General features: G+C 48.2%; 1 protein-coding gene across 4 annotated transcripts in view; it reads left to right on the top strand.

The window, feature by feature from the left end:
• Positions 1-20,491, top strand: part of ASH1L (ASH1 like histone lysine methyltransferase) — a 74,081-nt gene that overhangs the window by 6,518 nt on the left and 47,072 nt on the right. For 3 of the 4 annotated variants that reach the window (XM_060269477.2, XM_060269480.2, XM_060269479.2), the window contains exons 2-3: positions 2,718-3,245; positions 14,906-19,730. In XM_060269477.2, coding sequence (XP_060125460.2) covers positions 2,820-3,245; positions 14,906-19,730 — 5,251 coding nt within the window. In that variant the 5' untranslated portion in view covers positions 2,718-2,819. Of the gene's footprint in view, positions 1-845; positions 959-2,717; positions 3,246-14,905; positions 19,731-20,491 lie in introns of those variants that run through there. The other variant, XM_060269478.2, reaches the window with a different exon arrangement.

Consider the following 20,491-nt stretch of genomic DNA (forward strand, 5'->3'; position numbering starts at 1 on the left):
AGCTCTATATGGGGCTGGCACCTTGAAAGCGTATCTCAAAAGTAGAAGTAGCATAATAGCATTATTAAGGCCAACTCGAAAACCACATAATGATGAACAAGCTCTTGAATTCCCCACAGCTCTTAATCCAGTTGTGGTGGGGAACTCAAAAGCTTACTTGCTGCTTCATAATACTTTAGTCGGCCCTGAGAAATGCACTGCCCTGTTGCTATTTTTGGATCTGTTTTCTTTCTCTCTACCTCTCCCCACCCCCAACATTAGAACTACATGTCTACCTGCAGTTTTCATGTGCTATTAGTTCATATTTCCAGTTTCAGCAATTGAACCAGAGAACTGAGGACACAGCACTGGCCAGATAGAGAATGGAGGAAAGAGTGGCTTGATCGGGGCATATAGGTATATACCAACTTTCCTCCGAGGAGCTCAAGATGGCATACATAGTTCTCTGCTCTATTTTCTCCTCACAGCAACCCTGTGAGGTAGGTTATGCAGAGAGTGAGTGACCGGTCCAAGGTCACCCTGCGAGCTTCATGGCTGAGTAGGGATTCAAAACTTGGTCTTGCAATTATAGCTGTTAACAGTATTATGCAGCCATGTTTGTAACAAAGGGGGAAAACAAGTTTGGCAAGCCAAATTGATAGCTGCCTAAATAAAGGCATAGAAGCACGTTGTTGTGGTATAGAGCTGGCGTAGTACAGTGACCAAGAAATTGAAATATAAATTGGCATCTCCTCACCTCTCACCTCTGACATGAGCTCACTAGGTGTCATTAGGCAAGCCACTGTCTCTCAACCTCCTACTCCCAGTTTGACACTATGAGAGTAATAATATTGACTTTGAACACTCAGAATCATAGAATTGTAGAGTTGGAAGGAACTCTGAGGACCATCTAATCCAGACAGATCGCCATCCAATCTCTGCTTAAAAACATCTAAGGAAGGAATCCACTACCTCCCAAGTGAGTTTGCTCCACTGTCAAACAGCTTTTACTGTCAGAAAGTACTTCCTAGTGTTTACTTGGAATCTCCTTTCTTGTAACTTGAATCCATTGCTTCAGATTCTAGCCTCCGGAGCAGGAGTACCAGTATTAAATGCTATTTGTTCCACAAAGCACACAGAACCTCTGAGGGAAAAACCCTAAATCCATCTATTACCAAATGTGCCTTGTATGTGTCAAAACTAGAATTCAAATAAGAATAAATTCCAGGTGTTCCAAGTCATGCACCCCACTCCACCTCACATGCTAATAATAAATATTAAGAAATGTGTTCAGAAGGAAGCAATGGGCAGGAGTTTGGAGCTGGAGAGGGGATTATTTGAGAAGAAGCAGGGACTATGTCTTGTGACTTAGTTTTTGGTGTGTAGCTCTAAGGCAGGCATAGGCAAACTTGGCCCTCCAGATGTTTTGGGACTACAACTCTCATCATCCCTAGCTAACAGGACCAGTGGTCAGGGATGATGGGAATTGTAGTCTCAAAACCATCTGGAGGGCTGAGTTTGCCTATGCCTGCTCTAAGGCTTGAGGTTCTAGAGCCATCCCTGTTGTGTTGGAAATCACAGGGTTTCTGCCTCAGCTCACCTGATGAAAAGTGATACTATAGGAGGAGACCACTAGAGGGCATCTCAGGGACTTGTGCATCAGAACTCAGTCTGGATGAATGAAGGAGGAGTGCCTTAGGCATTTAACAACAAACACTTAAATACCACTATAGAAACACTTAGATAACAGTATTGCAATTACAGCTGTAACAGGTATTATGCAGCGGTCTTTGTAAGTTTGGCAAACCAGATTGACAGCTGCCTAAATAAAATAAGCTTCAGGTGGAAGAGAGGAAAGTCATAATTTGTGAGAATTTTCATCAGATGTAAAAATACATGAGCTACAAATAGTTAACTGGGAAATGAGGCATTTATAAGCCGTGTGGAAGCTCTTAACATTGGATGTCCTTATTATCACATTTCTGCATGTATCTTTTCCATTTCGAACATATCTCTGCAGCCACAAGGACAAGAAACTTGTTCTTCGTTTCTAAGCACCATTTAACATTATATGCTGGCCTCCTATGCAATGGATCTAGGAGCCTGCTGTCAGTTCACCAGTTCAGGGAGCTCTTCTGAAAAAGTATTTCCCCTTTTATGTGGAAGTGGCTGCTCTGTATGTACAGATTAAAATATTTATTTCCTGCTTTTCTGCCCCATAACAGGACCTCCCAAGGTGATTTTCAAAAGAATGAATGTTTCAAACGTAACAACAAGAACTTACGAAACAAACTATGCATGCCACTTGGAAATGTATGGAGGAAAGATGCCATATACTGTAAATTCAGTTTATAATACTTATTGCTGTACAGATCTCGCCCCTCTTCCCATATTAACAGAACAATCTGCATTTGTTGTTGTTCTGTGTGTGTGGCTCCAGATTGAGCTCATGGGTTGTTTGTTTATTGTAAAAAGCCACTTACCTTGTCACCTGTGATGAATAAGAACTACCTCTAGGCGACCATCCTGGGAAGCTTTACACTAGTGAATTTGGTGGTGGGTATTGTAAATGGCTACAATAAATATGTATAGATGGGCTGTTAATTTTGTGTGCTTCCTTGCAAGGTCCTGTGTGTTTCCCTTCTTTCATTTCTGTTTGAAAGCAAACAGCACAGAATCTGTATTCCTGTGGCTCTTGGATAGTCTATATTCTGACATCTCCTCCCTTTCTCCCACAGTGAGAAGATGATGGCTGCAAGTTTCTGGAAGGATCTGTCCATGGACCACACAACTGATCTGCTTTAAAGTAATAGTAATTATTTGCAACTGCACGTACTGTAATGGACCCTCAGAATACTGCTATGTTAGGGCTGGGCTCTGGTTCTGAAGGGTTTTCTGGGAAAAGCCCCTCTGCAGTTGCCACAGGCGCGGCAGGAGGCAGGAGGGAGGTGGAGCTCGATGGTAGTGCTAAGGAGGAGGAAGAGAAGAAGAAGAGGAGCTTGGAGGGGAGCGGCGGCGATGAAGTTGGCAAGGATGAGAGTCTGTCGGATGCCCAGCAACAGTTTTCTGTGAAGGAAACAAACTTTTCAGAGGGAAATTTGAAGCTGAAAATTGGCCTGCAAGCCAAGAGAACTAAGAAACCCCCTAAGAACCTGGAAAACTATGTCTGCCGGCCTGCAATAAAGACCACTATTAAGCAGCCCAGGAGGGTGCAGAAGGTTGGGAAGATGATGGAGGAGAAGAGCGACCCTGGCCCTGCAAAGCAAGTGAGTCATGTTTGCAATTCCCAGGTCTGGGAAAGGAGTGGGGGGGGGGAGAGAACAAAAAATGGTTACAGGTGCTGGATGCTGGTAGCTCTGCAGGCACCAGTTATGCAAACAGAATTTGAAATCAAGGGCAGAATTTAACATCTGGAAAAAACTTCCGATTTCTTTTTCCGTTTTTTTTAAGAGATGCGGAAGAAGAAAGAGAGCTCTAATGCAGCCTTCAATCTTGGGTAACCTTTAAATCTCAGCCTGTTGCGTTCGACCCATTTCTTTTTTAGGATGATTATGATTAGTGCAACGCCACACACCTTGCAACCAAGCACACAATGTGGCCTGTTCTACCTGCTACGGTAGAATGCTTATTTGAAGCCTAGTTTGCAGGGACAGGGGAAAAGACCCTGTGTGTTCCAGGGAAGACCTCTAAGGATCTTGGTGTACCTGTAGGCACTACAGTGGAGGCAGTTGCCCTAATGAGTTTAGACCATAACCTTTGCTAACTCCTTGTGTTTACTGTGGCTATGTTAGTTTGGTAGTGACAGGAATAGTAGCTGAAGCCAGCATTCCATTTTTCAAAATGAGCGCAAAAGTTTGGGGAAACTAGGACAGCCTGGCGAAATCTGCCATGTCTTCCCCATCTTTTTGGCATTTTAGAAGTAATTTTGGTTAAATTGCTTTCTTTCTGTCAGTCATCATCCTAGCTGATGTTTTTCCATGTTAGTTGGGCCATTTGTTGCCAGCACCTCCTCCTTCAGATTCTACTACTGGACGTAGCAGAGTAGAGCTGCAACCTACTTATTGTAGGAAGTCACTGTGGCATCTGGTTGGCTATTGCGAGCCTTTGGAATGATTTTACATTTTTATAAGAGGGCAAAATTCTTGGTTTCTCACGTTGTGGAGTAATTCTTCTATTTCCCCAGGGGTTGATTTGAGTGTTGGCCTTATAAGGGTTGTGCCAGATTAGGAATTGTGGGGAAAGTAGAACTCTTGCCCTTGTCCATTGCTGCCTTTGTCTGTTCTTTCCCTCTCATTTGTTGAGATTTATGTAGTAAACACCTTGAGGCAGGGCCTTTGCTTTTCTATTCTGGTACTCTGAGGCATCACGAGTGCTAATGATTGAGGCTGCAGAGTTCAGCCCATTTAATCCAGCCTCCCCCAATTTACCGCATGTAGTCCTCATCATCCCTGACATGCTTAGAGCCAGTGGGAGCTGAAAACATCTGGAAGGCACTGCATTGAGAAAGGCTGACTTAAAGTTTTGATTGACTCAAAAGGTGTCCCTAATTAATCAAGGAGCAATTCTTTAAAAAGGGGGTGCAGATGTTAAGGGTCATCTTAGGAAGTGACAGTTCCCTGTTTCTTGTGCATAGGAGGGAATACCTCTTTTAAGATGAGACATATGTCCACCACCTGAAAATAAAATGGATATTTTTCTTTCCATAGCATGGCTATGGAAACATAGCTGATCAATCAAAATTCATAGGATTGATCAAATGAGATCTTTAATTGGGCAACTGTTCTAAGAATAATGATTATAATTACCATATGGGGGATTTAGCATAATAATAAAAGACAATCAATATAAGAACAAACAAAATGCAAATTGAAAGAGAAGACTGAGATCTAAAAGTCCTGAGAAAGGAAAAGTTTTTAGACTGATGTCTAACGGATTGGTTTGTGATCCCAATTTCCAGGCAGGTTGATGTGAATATAAGTGGAACCTGGAACCTGGAACCTAAATTGTTAATTACACACAGCTGCAAAGATCAGTGGAAGTCCTTTTGCTTCAGCTAGGTTGGAATTCTCTTCCAGATTTATAATCCCTGCACACATTTATACTGATCCTTTAAATCAGAGTTGGGAAAACCTCTGGCGCTCCAGAGGTTGTTGGACATCAGCCCTGGATTGGGGAAGGCTGATCTGGATGTTGTAGGACTATATTTTCCTTCAGTCCCCAGCCAGTATGGCCCAATGGTCAGGGAATGGGATACTAGGGGTCTTAGTTCAGTTACATCTGGAGTGCGCTCAGTTGAGGAAGACGGCATTTTAACTCTACCAGGTAGATAACTATTCCCAACATAAATTGGGAAGTGTGAGTTCAGGCCTGGCCTGCCATGAAGATGGGTGAAGCAGCTGCCCCAAGGCTGTGCATTTCGGGTGTCATGAAAAGACAGCAACTATCAAGTTGTTAGTGTTATTTATCACTGGGGGCATGGATGTCCTGTTTTTTTGCCTCAGGCCCTGAGGTGGAATTTTCTAATGAGACTGGAAGTTGAACCCAGGGTTTGTGTGGTACAGAATAGTAATTTAAAGGGAATGATATGGGCCCCTTTCAGGTTTTTTTTAAGATACACGTTCCAGTTCTGGTGAAGCAAGAGGTATGATTATGTCTGATCACTGGAGGGGCCAGAAAAGCTGATGGAAGGAAGTATGTGACCTGCTGCTTCATTGTTGTCCTTAATTGCTCTTGTAATAGTTCTTCAAATACTGCACGAGGTTTTGCTCCTGGAATTGTTTTTTTAATGGATAACTTTGTCCAGGTGTGTTTGTGCATGAACAATGATTGAAGGATAAAAGTTCCAAACTGCAGCATTTCAATACATTGCTTTGGGTTTTTTCCCCCGCTGGCTGTATGTTTAATATTGGAGCAGGCAGCAAATGGCAATAACATGCCATAATTCTTCTTATTTTTTTAAAAGTAAGAGTTGATCAGAGTTGAGACAGCATTCAGACTTTGTGAGGGCTCATTTACATCATTCAGGAAGCCAAGGCTGTTTCAGAGGTTTGGTATCTCCTGAATTGGCGTCGTCAGTCATCATCCGCTCTTGTTAACCACTTATGTGCACAGAGCATCTTGTTGGTAGGCATTTTATAGCTACCTTCTGTGCAATGGAGATACCATTTATCCTAAGTTGTCAGGAATCCATCATTATTTGGGGGACTCTTCTTCACTAGTCCGCCTGCTGGGTTAATTTCTAGTCATCATTATGGTTCAAGCTTGGCTCTCAGCCACACCTTCTGATCTAGAAACCGTGCACCCTAATTACAGAGAGAAAATGACTTCCTGTGGTCCCTCAGTGGGGACAGAAATATACTCTGTATATGCTTAGAAGTGCCCTCAGTGGGCCATATGTTACAGGCTGGGCCCTGCTTCAAAAAACTAGGACAGAAGCTGTAAGGCAAGGGCAATAATCTCCAGAGCACTGGCGGTGTGGTTCTTTCAACCACGAGGACTAGAAGCTTGCCTTTTTTAATAATAAAAATGAAAACATTACTCTCAGAATGTTGCCCATATTTGATGTTTGCACAGTGGGAATAGCTCATGTGCCCAGCCCTGTTTGTGCTTTTATTACAGTCCATGCAGGCTGCTTTTTAAATCTGTGTACCAAGGCATCTGCCCAAGGCCTTGCAAATAAAAAAATAAAAAAATCCCTCCTTTGTCTTCCTTTGTAACATGCTCAGCCACTTGGTAGGTATCGGTTGGGGTTAGATTTCCCCCCCCCCCCCGGCTTTCCTGGGAAATCAGAATCCAGAAGCTGCAGCAGCAGAGCCGTTTGTTGCTCGAGGCGCAGATGGGCAAACACAGCCACTGGAATATTCTACCTATTTATAGCCAAGCAGTGTTGATACTATTCCGGTCTTGGAGATGATGTGGAGTCACGAAGGTGACAGCAACAAGCTCCACATTGACAGCTGTAGTGTTGATGCAGTTAAGACAATGGAACAAGATGGAACCTTTGCTTCTGTTCTCTCAAAGCTCTCTTTTTTCTCGAGAAACTGCTGAGCACAGGTATCTTTCCGATCCTTGCAGTGTCCTTGGCTATGCAGGTGAATGCTGCAGAAGGTTCTCCACTGCTGCTGCTGCTGCTGCTGCTGCTGCTGCTAAAAAATCCCAAGGCAAATGGTGGTGCCCAAACATGAAGAAGGGACTTCTGTCCTTCAGCTTTTGTAGCTGCTGAGTGGGAATTGTGTTTTATTCACAGCTAAAGCTCTGCCATGACACCTAAACAAAGATGGGTTGAGAGTTGTGTGTGTGTACATGCATTCAAAGTCAGGGGGTGGGAAGATGCCAGGCCATAATAAACTTGGACTTGTGCGCAGAGCTAATCCTAAAAGTGTGTTCTTTAGGATGCTGTAGATTTAAAGGTAGGCAGGGAGGGTGAGGCAACCATCTTGGGCAGCAGATGCTGGGTGCCATTTAAGAGCAGCCGAGGGTGAGATACACAGGCCTGAGCCCAAGGGGCACGTTCTCCTGGGTAACTCCTAAGCAATCCCCCTTCACTTTAATATGGCTTGTGCGGCAGAATTTCCCCATGGTTGGTGTCTTATGATGGCATGAGTCCAAGCCCCAATTCAGATTTTCTGCCACCAGCACCAGAAAGCCTTTGGCTAACAGCCCTGTGCAGATTTCATTCCAGTCCTGCTATTGACAGTTTAATAATATAACAACAACAACAACAACAATAGTAATAATAATAATAATAATAATAATAATAATAAATTAGTAGTAGCAGCAGCAGTATTCATCATTTAAATTACATCAGGACAGGGAAACAGAACTGATTAACTGGAATCATAGACTCCAGTATGTTAGAAGCTCAGAGGGGGCTGCAGTTCATTTGGATGCTATTTCCATAGCGCTCCGTAGAGCTTTTCCTTGCATATAAGGGAAGGGATTGCCTCCTTTCTCAGAGAATGCAGCTGAATATTGGATCATATTTCACACTTTAGAGCAGGCATCCCCAAACTTCGGCCCTCCAGTTGTTTTGGACTACAATCCCCATCTTCCCTGTCCACTGGTCCTGTTAGCTAGGGATCATGGGAGTTGTAGGCCAAAACATCTGGCGGGCTGCATTTTGGGGATGCCTGCTTTAGAGTGTTAAATGTAAATTGCAAATGCTCCCTTAATCTTTACAGCAACCTATAAGGCTGGTCAGTTTTGTTAATCCCTATAGTTCGGGACTGAGAATGAGAATATGTATATGTATATATATAGAAGCTACTAACATGAGTTTGACCAAACTGCGGGAGGCAGTGGAAGAAGGAGTGCCTGGCGTGCTCTGGTCCATGGGGCACGAAGAGTCGGACACGACTAAACAACAACAACAACATATATATATTAATGTGTTTTCATCCTGCCCTTCTTCCAAGGTGCTAAGGGCACGCAGTGAGCTGCTTGGCCAAGTAGGGATCTGAATCTGTCTCTCCCCAATAGCAGTCCAATAGTCCGTGCAATACACTGTGCTGTCCTTGTTTTGGGCCACCCAGTGAGATCAAGTTGGAAGTTAGAAGGTTTCTAACTAGTAGAAATATGGGAATTGCCTTGCTGGATTAGACCTAAACACCATCTAATCCGGCACTGTTTTTTTTTACCAGTGTGTGACCAGCCAGGTGCCTCTGGGCAGCAACAACCAGAGGTGGTGATAACCCCTATTTAGGGATTTCACGGCTTTGCTGGCTATGTCACAAGCCATTGTTTGCCACTCCGCCACCTGTCAAGCCCTGGTGTTGAAGGGAGTTTTCCAGTTTGGGGAACCACTGTTTGAAGGTGCCCCAACTGCCTTTCAGCAGCAGTATCCAAATCTGCCTACCTTTTCTGCTGCAGAGCAGGAAAGGTTGCCAGTTTGCCTTCCACTGCCAAGGGTATGTGGGCTCCTTGGCCCACACACAGGAGCTAGGGGGTGTAGGGGGCAGGCCGCTCCGGGTTCCACTATGGGGGGGGTTACAGTCGGCACCCCACCCAGCGACTCCCAAGGCGAGCGCCTCCAGCCTCCCGGTAAAAAGCTGGCACGGCGCGCTGCGCCAGTGGGCTATCTACCTGGAGCCTGGACGCTCTGTTTAGAAGTTGCGGGGGGAGCATGATCCCCCTCTACATAGCACGCATGTGCAGCGGGATGCTGCGCATGCGTACAACGTAGAGGGGATCGCACCCCCGTGACTTCAAAATGGAGCCTAAACGGAGCATCCAGGCTCCAGGCAGATAGCTCACTGGTGCAGCAGGCGCGCTGCGCCAGTGGGCTATCTTCCTGGAGCCTGGAGCCTCCATTTAGGCTCCATTTTGAAGTCGCAGGGGGGTTGTGATCCCCCTCTACATTGTACGCATGCGTCATTACGTAGCAACGTCGCCCCCCCCCCCCGGTGCATGGCAATTTGCCGCCCCGGGTGTCGCAGCGGCTCACTACACCGCTACCCACACAGCTGCCAAGCAGCCCCCCAGCTTTGCATGCAGACCACCATACAACCAATGGAATGATCACCACTGCAGCATCACAGAGGGTGGGAAGGGCTGGCCATCCACCAGGGGCAATACCACACTCACCCCTCTTCTTTGTCGCATCTGGCATTCAGCAGAATTCCATTGCCTTACTGTGGGTAACAACTGATAGGCTTGTCTATCATTAGCTGCTCTTTGGGAAACACTCCCCCCCCCCAAACCTGCAGTTAGTTACTATAACTGAAGGTATTGCAGGTGGGACAGAGGGATATGAAGCAGGGGCCAGACAGATGAAGCACAAAGGTTTTGTATAGAACAGAAGTGAGGAGCCTTTGTCCCACATGTCGCTGAACTGCTGCTCACATCATCCCTGGCCATTGGCCATGCTTGTTGGGGCTGATGGAAGTTGCAGTTATGCAACACATAGTGGGGGAGGCAAAGGGTCCCCCCCCCACATGACATAGATGATCGCTGTGAAGGTGTGATGTGGGATTGTTTTCTCTGGTCTTGGCAAGACTTTGTAGGGCAGAGTAGCTGCCAGCCAGTCCAAGTGAGCCTGAAGCAGGTATGTGGCCCACTCCAAGGGCCATATTCTGGTAGCAGATCAGGAAGTACTGAGTTCCAGAGTAGCAATCTCTGATGGGAGGCAGGAGCCTAGGCAGGCATTGCCCTAACACCAGTGATGGGTTGCTTGTACTGGGGAGCAAGTTATGAGGATTGTGTTTATAGGGCTTAGTGGACAGGGATTGTCCCTAGGGATCAGCTTGACTTGAGCACCCAGGCAGGCTGATAACTGCAGCCTTGACATTGCCCTCAAAGTACTGAAGTGCCAGCTATGCTTTCCATGGAAGCAGAATGCTGATAGCACAGGAGGCAAGACACTGGAGCCAGACCACTAAAAGCCCCAGTTCCAGAGTGGATTCTGTTTGCTGCCTTAAATGTGGTCCTTGGCTGAGTGGCTAATGGCATTAGGAATAGGTGGGGCATAGTTTCCAAGGCCTATGCATTGCCCATGTTGTCTTGGAGAGCTTTCTCCTCCCTCCCTGACCACACCAAGAGGAAGTAAAATATTCAATATGTGGCCCAGCTTAAGTCTGGAAGAAAAATGAAGCTGGGGGCTGAGAGAACACAGTGGGTAGCACTGCATAAAGGGGGGGAAACCTGTCCAAACAAGCTCTGGAGCCCCGGTCAGGATAGTGTTTTTCCCTTGGGAGTGTGCTGCACTCCGCTGAGTGCATTTACACTGTGCAGAGGCAGGAGCTTGAAGGCTTGTTCCTTTTGCCATGTAAGGGAGCCCCAAGCACCCTTGGTGGCTATTTTGGGAATGAGAATGGGCCCTTGCTTTTGACTCCAGTGCCGTAGGGCAGATTGTGGCTGCCTCCTCAGCTGCCTGTTCCATATGTGCACGCAAAGGAAGCAGAAACCCTTCTCTCTCTGCAAATGTAAGGCTCAAGCAAGAATGTACATACTATTGCAGCTGCCGTGGCAAAGCTGGGCTTGGTGCCAGACTCCTCTCCTCTCCTCTCTCTGCTACAAAATCCCTCCAGCACCAGCAGCTTTCAAAGTAAACAACAGAGCAGGATTGAGAGGCATCCACCTCTGTCTGTCTGTCTGTCTGTCTGTCGCAGCAGGGCCTCGAGTAGCAACTGAACCTGGTTAGGGTTCATGGCAAGCAGTTGGCAGGATGAGAAGGGAAGCCCAAGCTTGGGAGGAGATCAAAGCCTTCCATGTTCTAAAGGTTGTACGTTAATTGAGGTGGCTTAAGAGCAGCAGCTGTGAGCCCCCCCCCCTTCCTGGGCAGCATCCTGCCTCAGCTCCAAGACTCACTGGTGGCTTTAGGCAAGCTTCTGTGCTCTCTGCCTCCACTCCTCACCTGCAAAGCAGGATTATAATGCTGGCTTACCTTTACAGCAGCCTTTCTTCAACTTGCTGCCCCCTCCCAGATGTTGTTAAACTCCCAAAATCCCATCAGCCTTAGCCACCATGGCCCAATAGCTGAGAGGAGTTGAACTTCTTAAAAAAAACTTGTGGCACACCAGGTTGAGGGAGCCTGCCTTATATTGGGCTGTAGTAATATAAAGATTGAGATTCTGTTCTGTGGAACACTCTGAATGGCAGCATTTATTATTTTTTGTGTTTTATATCCTACCTTTCTTCTACAAGGGCAGAGTACCTGGTACTCCTTGGCAGACTCCTATCCAGGTGCTGAACAGATGCAGATCTGCTTAGCTTCAGCAAGGTTTTATCACCATTTTTATTCAGGTCATAACTTTGGCCACTAGCAATCCTCAGCCTTTTCGTACTTTTGTCAGGGACCTGCTGTTAGCTCCAATTTGCAATAAGCCTAAGAGGTTTTAATTATTTAATTATTGTGTTTATATCTCACCTTTCTTTCAAGGAGCTGAAGGGTAGATTGTTAAATTTTTATATGGGCAGGTAAGAGGTCACCTGTTCCTTCACGCCTTTGGTTTATTTTAATTCCTACCTGCTTGTGGGTTTTAAAAAATGGTTTAAATGCTTTCTGCTCTTCGTGGTCTGATTATTTGTTCAGGTTTGCTTGTAATGTAACTATTAACAGTATTATAACTGCTAATAACCGAAACACAGGGCCTGCGTTTAAATGTCTTTCTGTAGGTGCCAATGTTTCTATTGCCTTTTCTTAGAAGTCTTGAATAAGCAAAGCAGGTGGTTTTGATGCTGCTGATGCAACCTACTTCAGGCCAGTTGAAAACGGATGTTCGAAACCCCTAAGTGGTCCGAGTTCAGGGTACGTTAAGGACCACCTGCTCCCATGCAATACCTTGATCTCCCAGAGGCCCTGTGCTGAGTGTCTCTTGTTGTCTGGGACAGGACTTTTCAGCAGTGGAACTCCCTGGAGTAGTTTGTTCAGTCCCCTCTCTGTTGGTGTTTAGGTAGCAAGCAAAGGCTGCTTTTCAAGAGAGTCTTTATGGAATTCCTGAGCATGAGGGAATGCTCTGCCAATTCCTGCTTCTGCCTAGCTGTGCTGGTTTGTTTTATTGGCTTAATTAGTGACATGGAGGTTTTTCAAGTGCTTTTGTTTTTTTCTGTGGAAAATCTTCCATTTCATAACAACGAATTGAAGCTGATTGCAAATAAATATAAGGCAGGCTTGGCAATTTCAAAGCTTTTAGCTTTATTAAATGCATGTAAAATAAGCATGCTGAATTCGGGCATCAGAATTTTTTTCTGCAGCAAACATTTTTCAGTGCAAAGTACCCTTATTTGCATAGGAAAGTTTTCTGGAAATTTTTCCTATTCAGAATTTGCTGGCAAACCCACATCACTGGGAGTTTTGTCAACTTTCTTGGACATTAGTTTACGGGAAAGAACTTTCCTCCCTTCATGTTCTTGCCCCACCCTGTTAACACTAAGCCTCCCTGCCAGGTGCTTAAAATTATCCAACAGTGGATGCTTCCACTGTAGCCTTGTTTCATCAACATAATTACCGTACTGTGTTGTTGTTGTTTAGTCGTTTAGTCGTGTCTGACTCTTTGTGACCCCATGGACCATAGCATGCCAGGCACGCCTGTCTTGCACTGCCTCCTGCAGTTTGGTCAGACTCATGTTGGTGGCTTCTTGCCCTTTATTTATTACATTAGCACCATTCCCAAGGTGTCGGATCAGCCTACATTTTGCTTTCCCAGTTTGTCCTACAGAAGGTAGGCAAAGCTAACAGGGAACGTGATTTGGCCAAGAGCTACCAGCTGACCTTCTTATGGCCCAGTGTGGGATTTGAGCCCAGGTCTCCACACCTTGGGCCAAAGTAGCACCTTGCGGTGCTCCACTTACTGCAAGCACCTATTAAGCTGTGGGCCATTTAGATCATTCATGCAACAGAATCAGGAGTGTGGTAGAGTGCCAGGACCCATAGATTCAACCCTATTTCACACACAATAATATTTGTCCAAGCTTTTTGCTGAACCTGACAACCATTTTCATATTTGGTTCATCTCTTGACTTTGGTTCCTGGATCTGCTTTTCTTTAGTTTTTTTTAGCCAGTTTTATTATTTGTTGTGAGCCATCTTAGAAGGCCTAACCATAAAAGAACGGTGGTGTGTACAATAAATAACAAGCAAGTAGTCTTGCTTTCCTGGGCCTCCCATTTTTTACTTTGACCTGGCAAGGAACCCGTGTCCCTTTTAATTGCCATTGTTCCTTTCGCCAGCGCTTGCTGGCCTGCCTGCTTACCCTCTTAGTTGCCTACAAACGCCTGCAGCTATTAACCTGCTGCTGCTTTACCAGCACATCCAGCCTAACTATAGAACCATGCGCCCTGCGTGTTTCCTTTCCTGGTCTCTTACACTTGCTTGCATATACCTAAATTATGTCTCCAGTTAGCCGACGAGCTCCTTGGCAGAGCAGAGCCTGTTTCTCTGTGTGTTCTGGAAATCCCCCAGTGCGAGGTGCTGTGAATGAAATATTAATTACTGAAATGTATGAATGAAAGAATTCCTTTGAGTCAATAAATTGTATGGTCCTAATAATAAGGGATGGGGTTGTTCTCAAATAGTGAGAGAAATGTGAAAAGTGGGTGGGGTAAGTAATGCAGTCTTTATCCAGCATTGGAAAGGTCCCAAGTACCTGGTTTTCCAAACTTCTCAAAGCTCTGGTTGGCAGTTAGTGTGGGCAAAGACTCCCCTGTCTCCCACCCCAAAGTCCCCAGTCAAGGAGTCCAATGCTGTTGAGCAAGAATGGGGAAGCCATAGCCTTATGAAGGTTGATAGACTGCTTCTCTCATCATCTCTGGCTGTCAGGCATGCTGGGTGGAGCAGATGGAAGTCCAACAAATTTTGAAGGGCCATGCCATCCCTACTCCTGCTGAATATAACTTCTCCCTCTAGCCCCCTTTCCCTCCCTAGGATTGGCAGCTCTAGTTGATGACTCCTGTTCTAAAATCTTTGTAGCACATAGTAACTGCAGTATTGTCTCAGTTCTGTACAGGTCATGGTACTTCAAATTTCTGTGCTGCTTTCTAAGAATTTGAATCCTTTCTCCCAGCAGTGCCTGTGAGAAACCACTTAGATCCCCCGGGTTTTTGTGTTTTTTAAGATACTAGATGTTTAACTTGTGCATGTAGAAACCAAATTCCACTTTTCTTTGTTGGTACGATCCGTTTTTCCCCATTCCCACAATTTTTGCCCCGTCAATGCCTCTTTCCCTTGGCCCCCTGGTTTCCAGCCCTGCAGTACTTCAAAAACAGAAATGACCCATTAACCAAATAGCAAAGGCCTGTGTCTGCATTGCCAGTAGATGGGGTTGGGAAAATAACAAAATCTGATTCTTCTCCTGGCACACACAGCGTTGGTACCTCAGAAATATTTTCCCTAGGCCTGCCAGTGCAAACCAATATGATACAAGGAATACATTCTTCCTTGCTGATGCCTGGGTGCTTAAAGCTTTTTTCATTCTTTTTCTTTAAATGCATAGGACCCGTCGAAGCTGTACAAGAAGAGTGGAGAAGCCACAGCGGCGACTGACAGCTCGGCAGCCGAGGGCAGGCCGAGGGAGAGCAGCCCTCTTTCAAAGAAACTTTCACCGCTGCGCTCCGAAGTGACCGATTATGGGAAGTCAGCACTTTCCACTCCAGCCGGTAGTCGCGGCCCAGACTCAAAGGACAGAGCTCAGATTAATGGAGCACCAACGGTGACAGAAAAACTGGCTCAGCTTATTGCAACTTGCCCTCCGTCAAAGTCTTCCAAAACGAAGCAAAAGAAGCCCTTCATGGGAATTGCTTCTGGATTTGCTAAAGACTCCGGAAAGAAGCTGCCAGTGGTTGGGGCTGTGACTGTGCCGGCGAGCAAGGACTTTGTAAAGAAACAGCTTGGAAGCGGCACTATGGGCGTTGCTTTGGGTAACAAGGACTTTGCAAAGAAGCCACCGGGGATTAGTAGTGGTGTTGGACTAGTCAGCAAGGACTCTGGGAGCAAAAAGCAACCAGGGACTTGCCCCAGCTTGCCTGGGCTAGTTAGCAAGGACTGTGGGAAGAAGCTACCGATCCTCGGCTCCGCAATGGGATTAGTCAGCAAGGAAATCGGAAGGAAACCACTGTTGTCTGGCATGCCAGTTGGGCTAGTCAGCAAGGATTCTGGGAAAAGGCTTCTGGGGACTAACAGTCCGGTTGGATTACTTACCAAGGATTCTGGGAAAAAGATGCTGGGGACTGTTAGTCCACCTGGATTGGTAAACAAAGACCCTGGGAAGAAGCTACCAGGACCAGGCGGTCCAATTGTATTTTTTAATAAGGATGCTGGGAGGAAACATCCAGGGTCAGATGGGCCAATCGGATTGGTCAGCAGGGACTCTGGAAAGAAGCTGCCAGGACTTGGTGCCTCAAGCGGATTGGTGAATAAAGATGCTGGAAAGAAGCCTCTGGGGGCTAGCAGCCCAATTGGATTGATTACTAAAGAGTCTGGAAAGAAGCCACTGGGGGTTGGCATTCCAGCGGCCCTGGCTGCTAAGGACTCTGAGAAGAAAATGGCAGGGGCCAGCAGTCTATGTGGGCTGGCCAATAAGGACTCGGGGGCTTTGAAGGCAGATGCTGCTCACCCTTCCGTGGAACCCTTCAAACGGTGTTGCGCGAATGTCATAAGTCACGAAAGTCCTCTGCCGCCAGGCCTCTTGAAAGACAGTGTGGGCAGTAAGCCTTTTGAGAAGCACGTTGCAAGGCAGAGTAAAGAAAGCATCCCGGAAAAGGTAACGGTTCAAAAAGAAGCATCAGGCGGAGGCAAGGAAGGGGCCTGCAGTCAGCAGGACAGCTCCTCGTCCAGTGAAAGGGGCACGTTTGAAGCACCCAAGCATGATAAACAATTGCCCGTGTATTGCACTTCCCCCGAATTCAGGACTTCAGGAGGCGCTTCTGATGTATCTACAGCCAAATCTCCATTCAGTGCTGTTGGGGAGGGAGGCCTCCCCTCCCCCTCCCCCGCTGCCTCTGTCACTGCTTTAACGCGTAGCCCCACAGCAACCTTGGCTCAGTTAGCTTCCAACCCCCTGCATTTAAATAGCACGCCTGAGCTCTTAGAAGGAATTTCCGAGCAGATTAGCAAGACCCCGTTTGCCTCTGACAGCACACGCTCAAGTATGAACCGGGTGCCGAATCCTGGCTCGCACACTGCTGGCAAAGGGGTCAGCAGGGAATTAAATGGTTCCAAAGCTGTGCATGCTGATGACCCCAAACTGAGCCCCACCTTAGGCAGGAAGCCCAGCCTGGCAACTGACTCAAACACCCGTGCCACTGTTGCCCCTTCGGTGGTTAGCTTCTCCAGTTTGTTCAACAATAAGCCCTTTCTAAAGATTGGTGCCATGGCTGCATCAGGTAAACCCTGCCAGGGGGTGGAAACTCTGAGCAGTAGTGGCGGCAGCCCACAAACAACACCTCTGAAGAAAAGGAAAGGAAGGAAGCCGCGCTGGACTAAGGTAGTCTCCAGAAGCACTTGCCGGCCTCCCAAAGGCCTAGAATTGGGGAGGTCTGAGCTTTTCAAAAACATTTCTTGCAGCATGCTGTCAAACAGTAGCCTAGATCAGGCCAAGCTCTTCAAAAGCGCAGGCCCGCCTTCCTTTGCCCAGCACGAGTTTGTCAAGCGCCAGTTGCCAAAGCTCAGCAAGTCCAATAGCATACAATCCCTCTCTCTGCTCAGCAGCGTTGAGAAGGAGCCCAGCAAATTTTACAGTCCCCACATGCAGGCTTCCGTTGGGTGCATCTCGGACGACCTGCTGCCTGAAATGTACAAGTCCAAAAGGGCCAGGTCGAAATCCAAAGAGATGCCCCACCTGGAGGGCCCCCCGAAGCGGACCCTGAAGATCCCTGCCTCTAAAGTGTTTTCAGTGCAGTCAAAGGAAGAGCAAGAACCTCCAGTGCTGCATCCGGAGGTGGAGATCCCGTCTTTTCAGCAGAGCCTCACAGAGCAAGCTTTTCCGAAGAAGAGGGGCCGTCCGAAGAGGCAGATCAGATCGGGGGTCAAGATGAAACCCCCTGTCCTCTCCGTGGCGCCCTTTGTCGCTGCGGACAGTTCCAACAAGCTGGATTGTGAAAGCAACCAGCGGCAGAGCGAGGATTTCTTTGAAGTGGCAAGCCCGTTAGGAGGCCCCGAGGAGCCTGGGAAGACGAGCGCCTGCAACATGACTGACCTTGAGGTAGAGCCGGACCACAAGGAGAGCAAGCGCAGCAATGGGCAGCTGATGAAAACCATCATCAGGAAAATCAACAAGATGAAGACGCTGAAGCGGAAGAAGCTCTTGAATCAAATCCTCTCGTCTACTGCGACAGAACCAAATAAAGGGAACGTGCAATCTAAGCTCCACACGACAGTGTCGACCCTCGCTGCCACGTTTGGCTCGAAACTAGGCCAGCAGATCAACGTCAGCAAGAAAGGAACAATCTACATAGGAAAGAGGCGAGGCAGGAAGCCGAAAGCCATCCTGAATGGCATCTTGGCCGCTAATGCTGACAGCTTGACTCTTCTTGAAAAGTCTGCCCAGCAGGCGACAGGGACGGCGCTCGGACAAGCGGTGGCTCCTTTGCTCCCTTCAGCCACAAATAACCCTGAGATTCTTCCTTCACCCATTTGTTCTCAGTCATCTGGGGTGAGTGGAGGGCAGAGCCCCGTCAGCAGCGACATGGGCTTTGTGGAGCCCAACTCAGTGCCCTATCTGCACCTCCACTCCAGGCAGGGAAGCATGGTTCAGACCCTGGCAATGCGGAAGGCCTCGAGGGCCCGGAGGAGGCTCTCCCCGCCGACTCTTCTCCCCAATTCCCCATCCCACATGAGCGAACTCGGCTCGCTGAAGGAAGCCACTCCATCGCCCATTAGCGAGTCCCACAGCGACGAGACGATTCCCAGCGACAGTGGGATTGGGACCGACAACAACAGCACTTCCGACAGGGCAGAGAAGTTCTGCGGCCCGAAGAAGCGGCGGCACTCCTTCGAGCACATCTCCCTCATCCCCCCTGAGACCTCAACGGTCCTGAGCAGCCTGAAAGAGAAACACAAGCACAAGTGCAAACGCCGCAGCCACGACTACCTGGCCTACGACAAGATGAAGAGGCAGAAGCGGAAGCGGAAGAAGAAGTACCCGCAGCTGCGGGGCAGGCAGGACCCCGATTTCCTGGCGGAGCTAGAGGAGCTGATCAGCCGCTTGAGCGAAATCCGGATCACCCACCGGAGCCACCATTTCATCCCCCGGGACTTGCTGCCCACGATTTTCCGCATCAACTTCAACAGCTTCTACTCCCACCCCACCTTCCCTCTGGATCCTTTGCACTACATCCGAAAGCCCGACCTGAAGAAGAAGAGAGGCCGGCCACCCAAAATGCGCGAGGCCATGGCGGAAATGCCCTTTATGCACAGCCTCAGCTTCCCCCTCTCTGGCACTGGGTTCTACCCCTCTTACGGCATGCCTTACTCTCCTTCTCCCCTTGCGGCCGCTCCCATCGGCCTAGGCTATTACGGGCGGTACCCGCCGACCCTCTACCCGCCTCCGCCTTCCCCTTCGTTCACCACCCCGCTGCCGCCTCCGTCATACATGCACACCGGCCACTTGCTCCTCAACCCCGCCAAGTACCACAAGAAGAAGCATAAGCTGCTTCGCCAGGAGGCCTTCCTCACCGCCAGCCGGGCGCCCCTCCTCTCCATGAGCACCTACCACCCCAGCGTCCCACCGGAGATGGCCTACGGCTGGATGCTGGAGCACAAGCACCGCCACCGCCACAAGCACCGCGAGCACCGCTCTTCCTCAGAGCAGCCGCAGGTCTCCCTTGACACCTTGGCACCCAGCGGCCCTTCCCGAACCGTCCTGGAGTCCCTGAAGCGCTACCGGTTCGGGAAGGAGGCCGTTGGCGAGAGGTACAAGCATAAGGAGAAGCACCGTTGCCACATGCCCTGCCCACACCTGTCCCCTTCGAAAGGCCTGCTTGGGAGGGAAGAGCAGTGGGTCCGGAGGGAGCCGGCAGAGCCCAACTCCTCCCTGGCTCTGGGGCTACAGACGCCGCTGCAAATAGACTGCTCAGACACTCCACCCAACCTGCCTCTGGGGAGGTTCACTCCCAGCTCCGAGCCGGTCAGCAGCGACGAGCACACAAACCTTTTTACCAGTGCAATAGGCAGCTGCCGAGTCTCCAGCTCTGCCGCCACCGGCGGGCGCAAAAAACTGTCTGATGGCTCCGGACTCTTTGGCCCCCAGGAAGCCTCGCTCAGCCGGCCTCTCCGGAAGGAGACATTGCCCCCTATGGAGAAGGCAGGGCCAACCTTGTCAGGTAAGAGACCTCTACTCTTGTATGTGTGTCAATGCAATCTTTTAACAGCTCCTGGAGTTAGCAAGGCTGAGCCTGCCACTACTTCATCATCTCAGGCAGGCGGGAAAAGAAGGTTCTGGGGGTATGAGCAGTTGTATGCAAATTTAGACCTGCCTGGGGGTGGGGATGTTTTCCATCCTGTGTTCCCAGAGATCTGGAGCTTAAAGTACATCAAGCGGAGGGGGCTGACCAGGTGTGTCCAGGTTCAGAGCAGCCTAGACGATCCAGAGGCTTCATGCACTCTGCCAAATGAACATAAGAAACTGCTGCATACCAGATCAGACCACTGGTCCATCTAAAAAGAGAGGAGGAAACTCCCCATGTTTGTTGTGAGTTTAACGTAGTGGGTTTTTTGGAGGGGGAGGGGGAAGAGATCTTTACTCATGAGCACATTTTTAGCAACAAAATATTGCAGTAACTCCTGTCCCCTGGTCATCATTTCATCTTCTTTCTTTCTTTTTTCCTGCCTATGATGCTATCCCAGTTTTGTGTTTGGTCTTTGTTGGTTCATCTAGCCCAGGCATCCCAAACTGCGGCCCTCTAGATGTTTTGGCCTACAACTCCCATGATCCCTAGCTAACAGGACCAGTGGTCAGGAATGATGGGAATTGAAGTCCAAAACATCTGGAGGGCCGAAGTTTGGGGATGCCTGATCTAGCCCATTACTCTTGACCAGGCATAGGCAACCTTGGCTCTCCATATGTTTTGGAACTACAACTCCT

This window comes from Zootoca vivipara, chromosome 16 (assembly GCF_965207765.1).
Source record: "Zootoca vivipara chromosome 16, rZooViv2.hap1.1, whole genome shotgun sequence".
Lineage (NCBI taxonomy): Eukaryota > Metazoa > Chordata > Lepidosauria > Squamata > Lacertidae > Zootoca > Zootoca vivipara.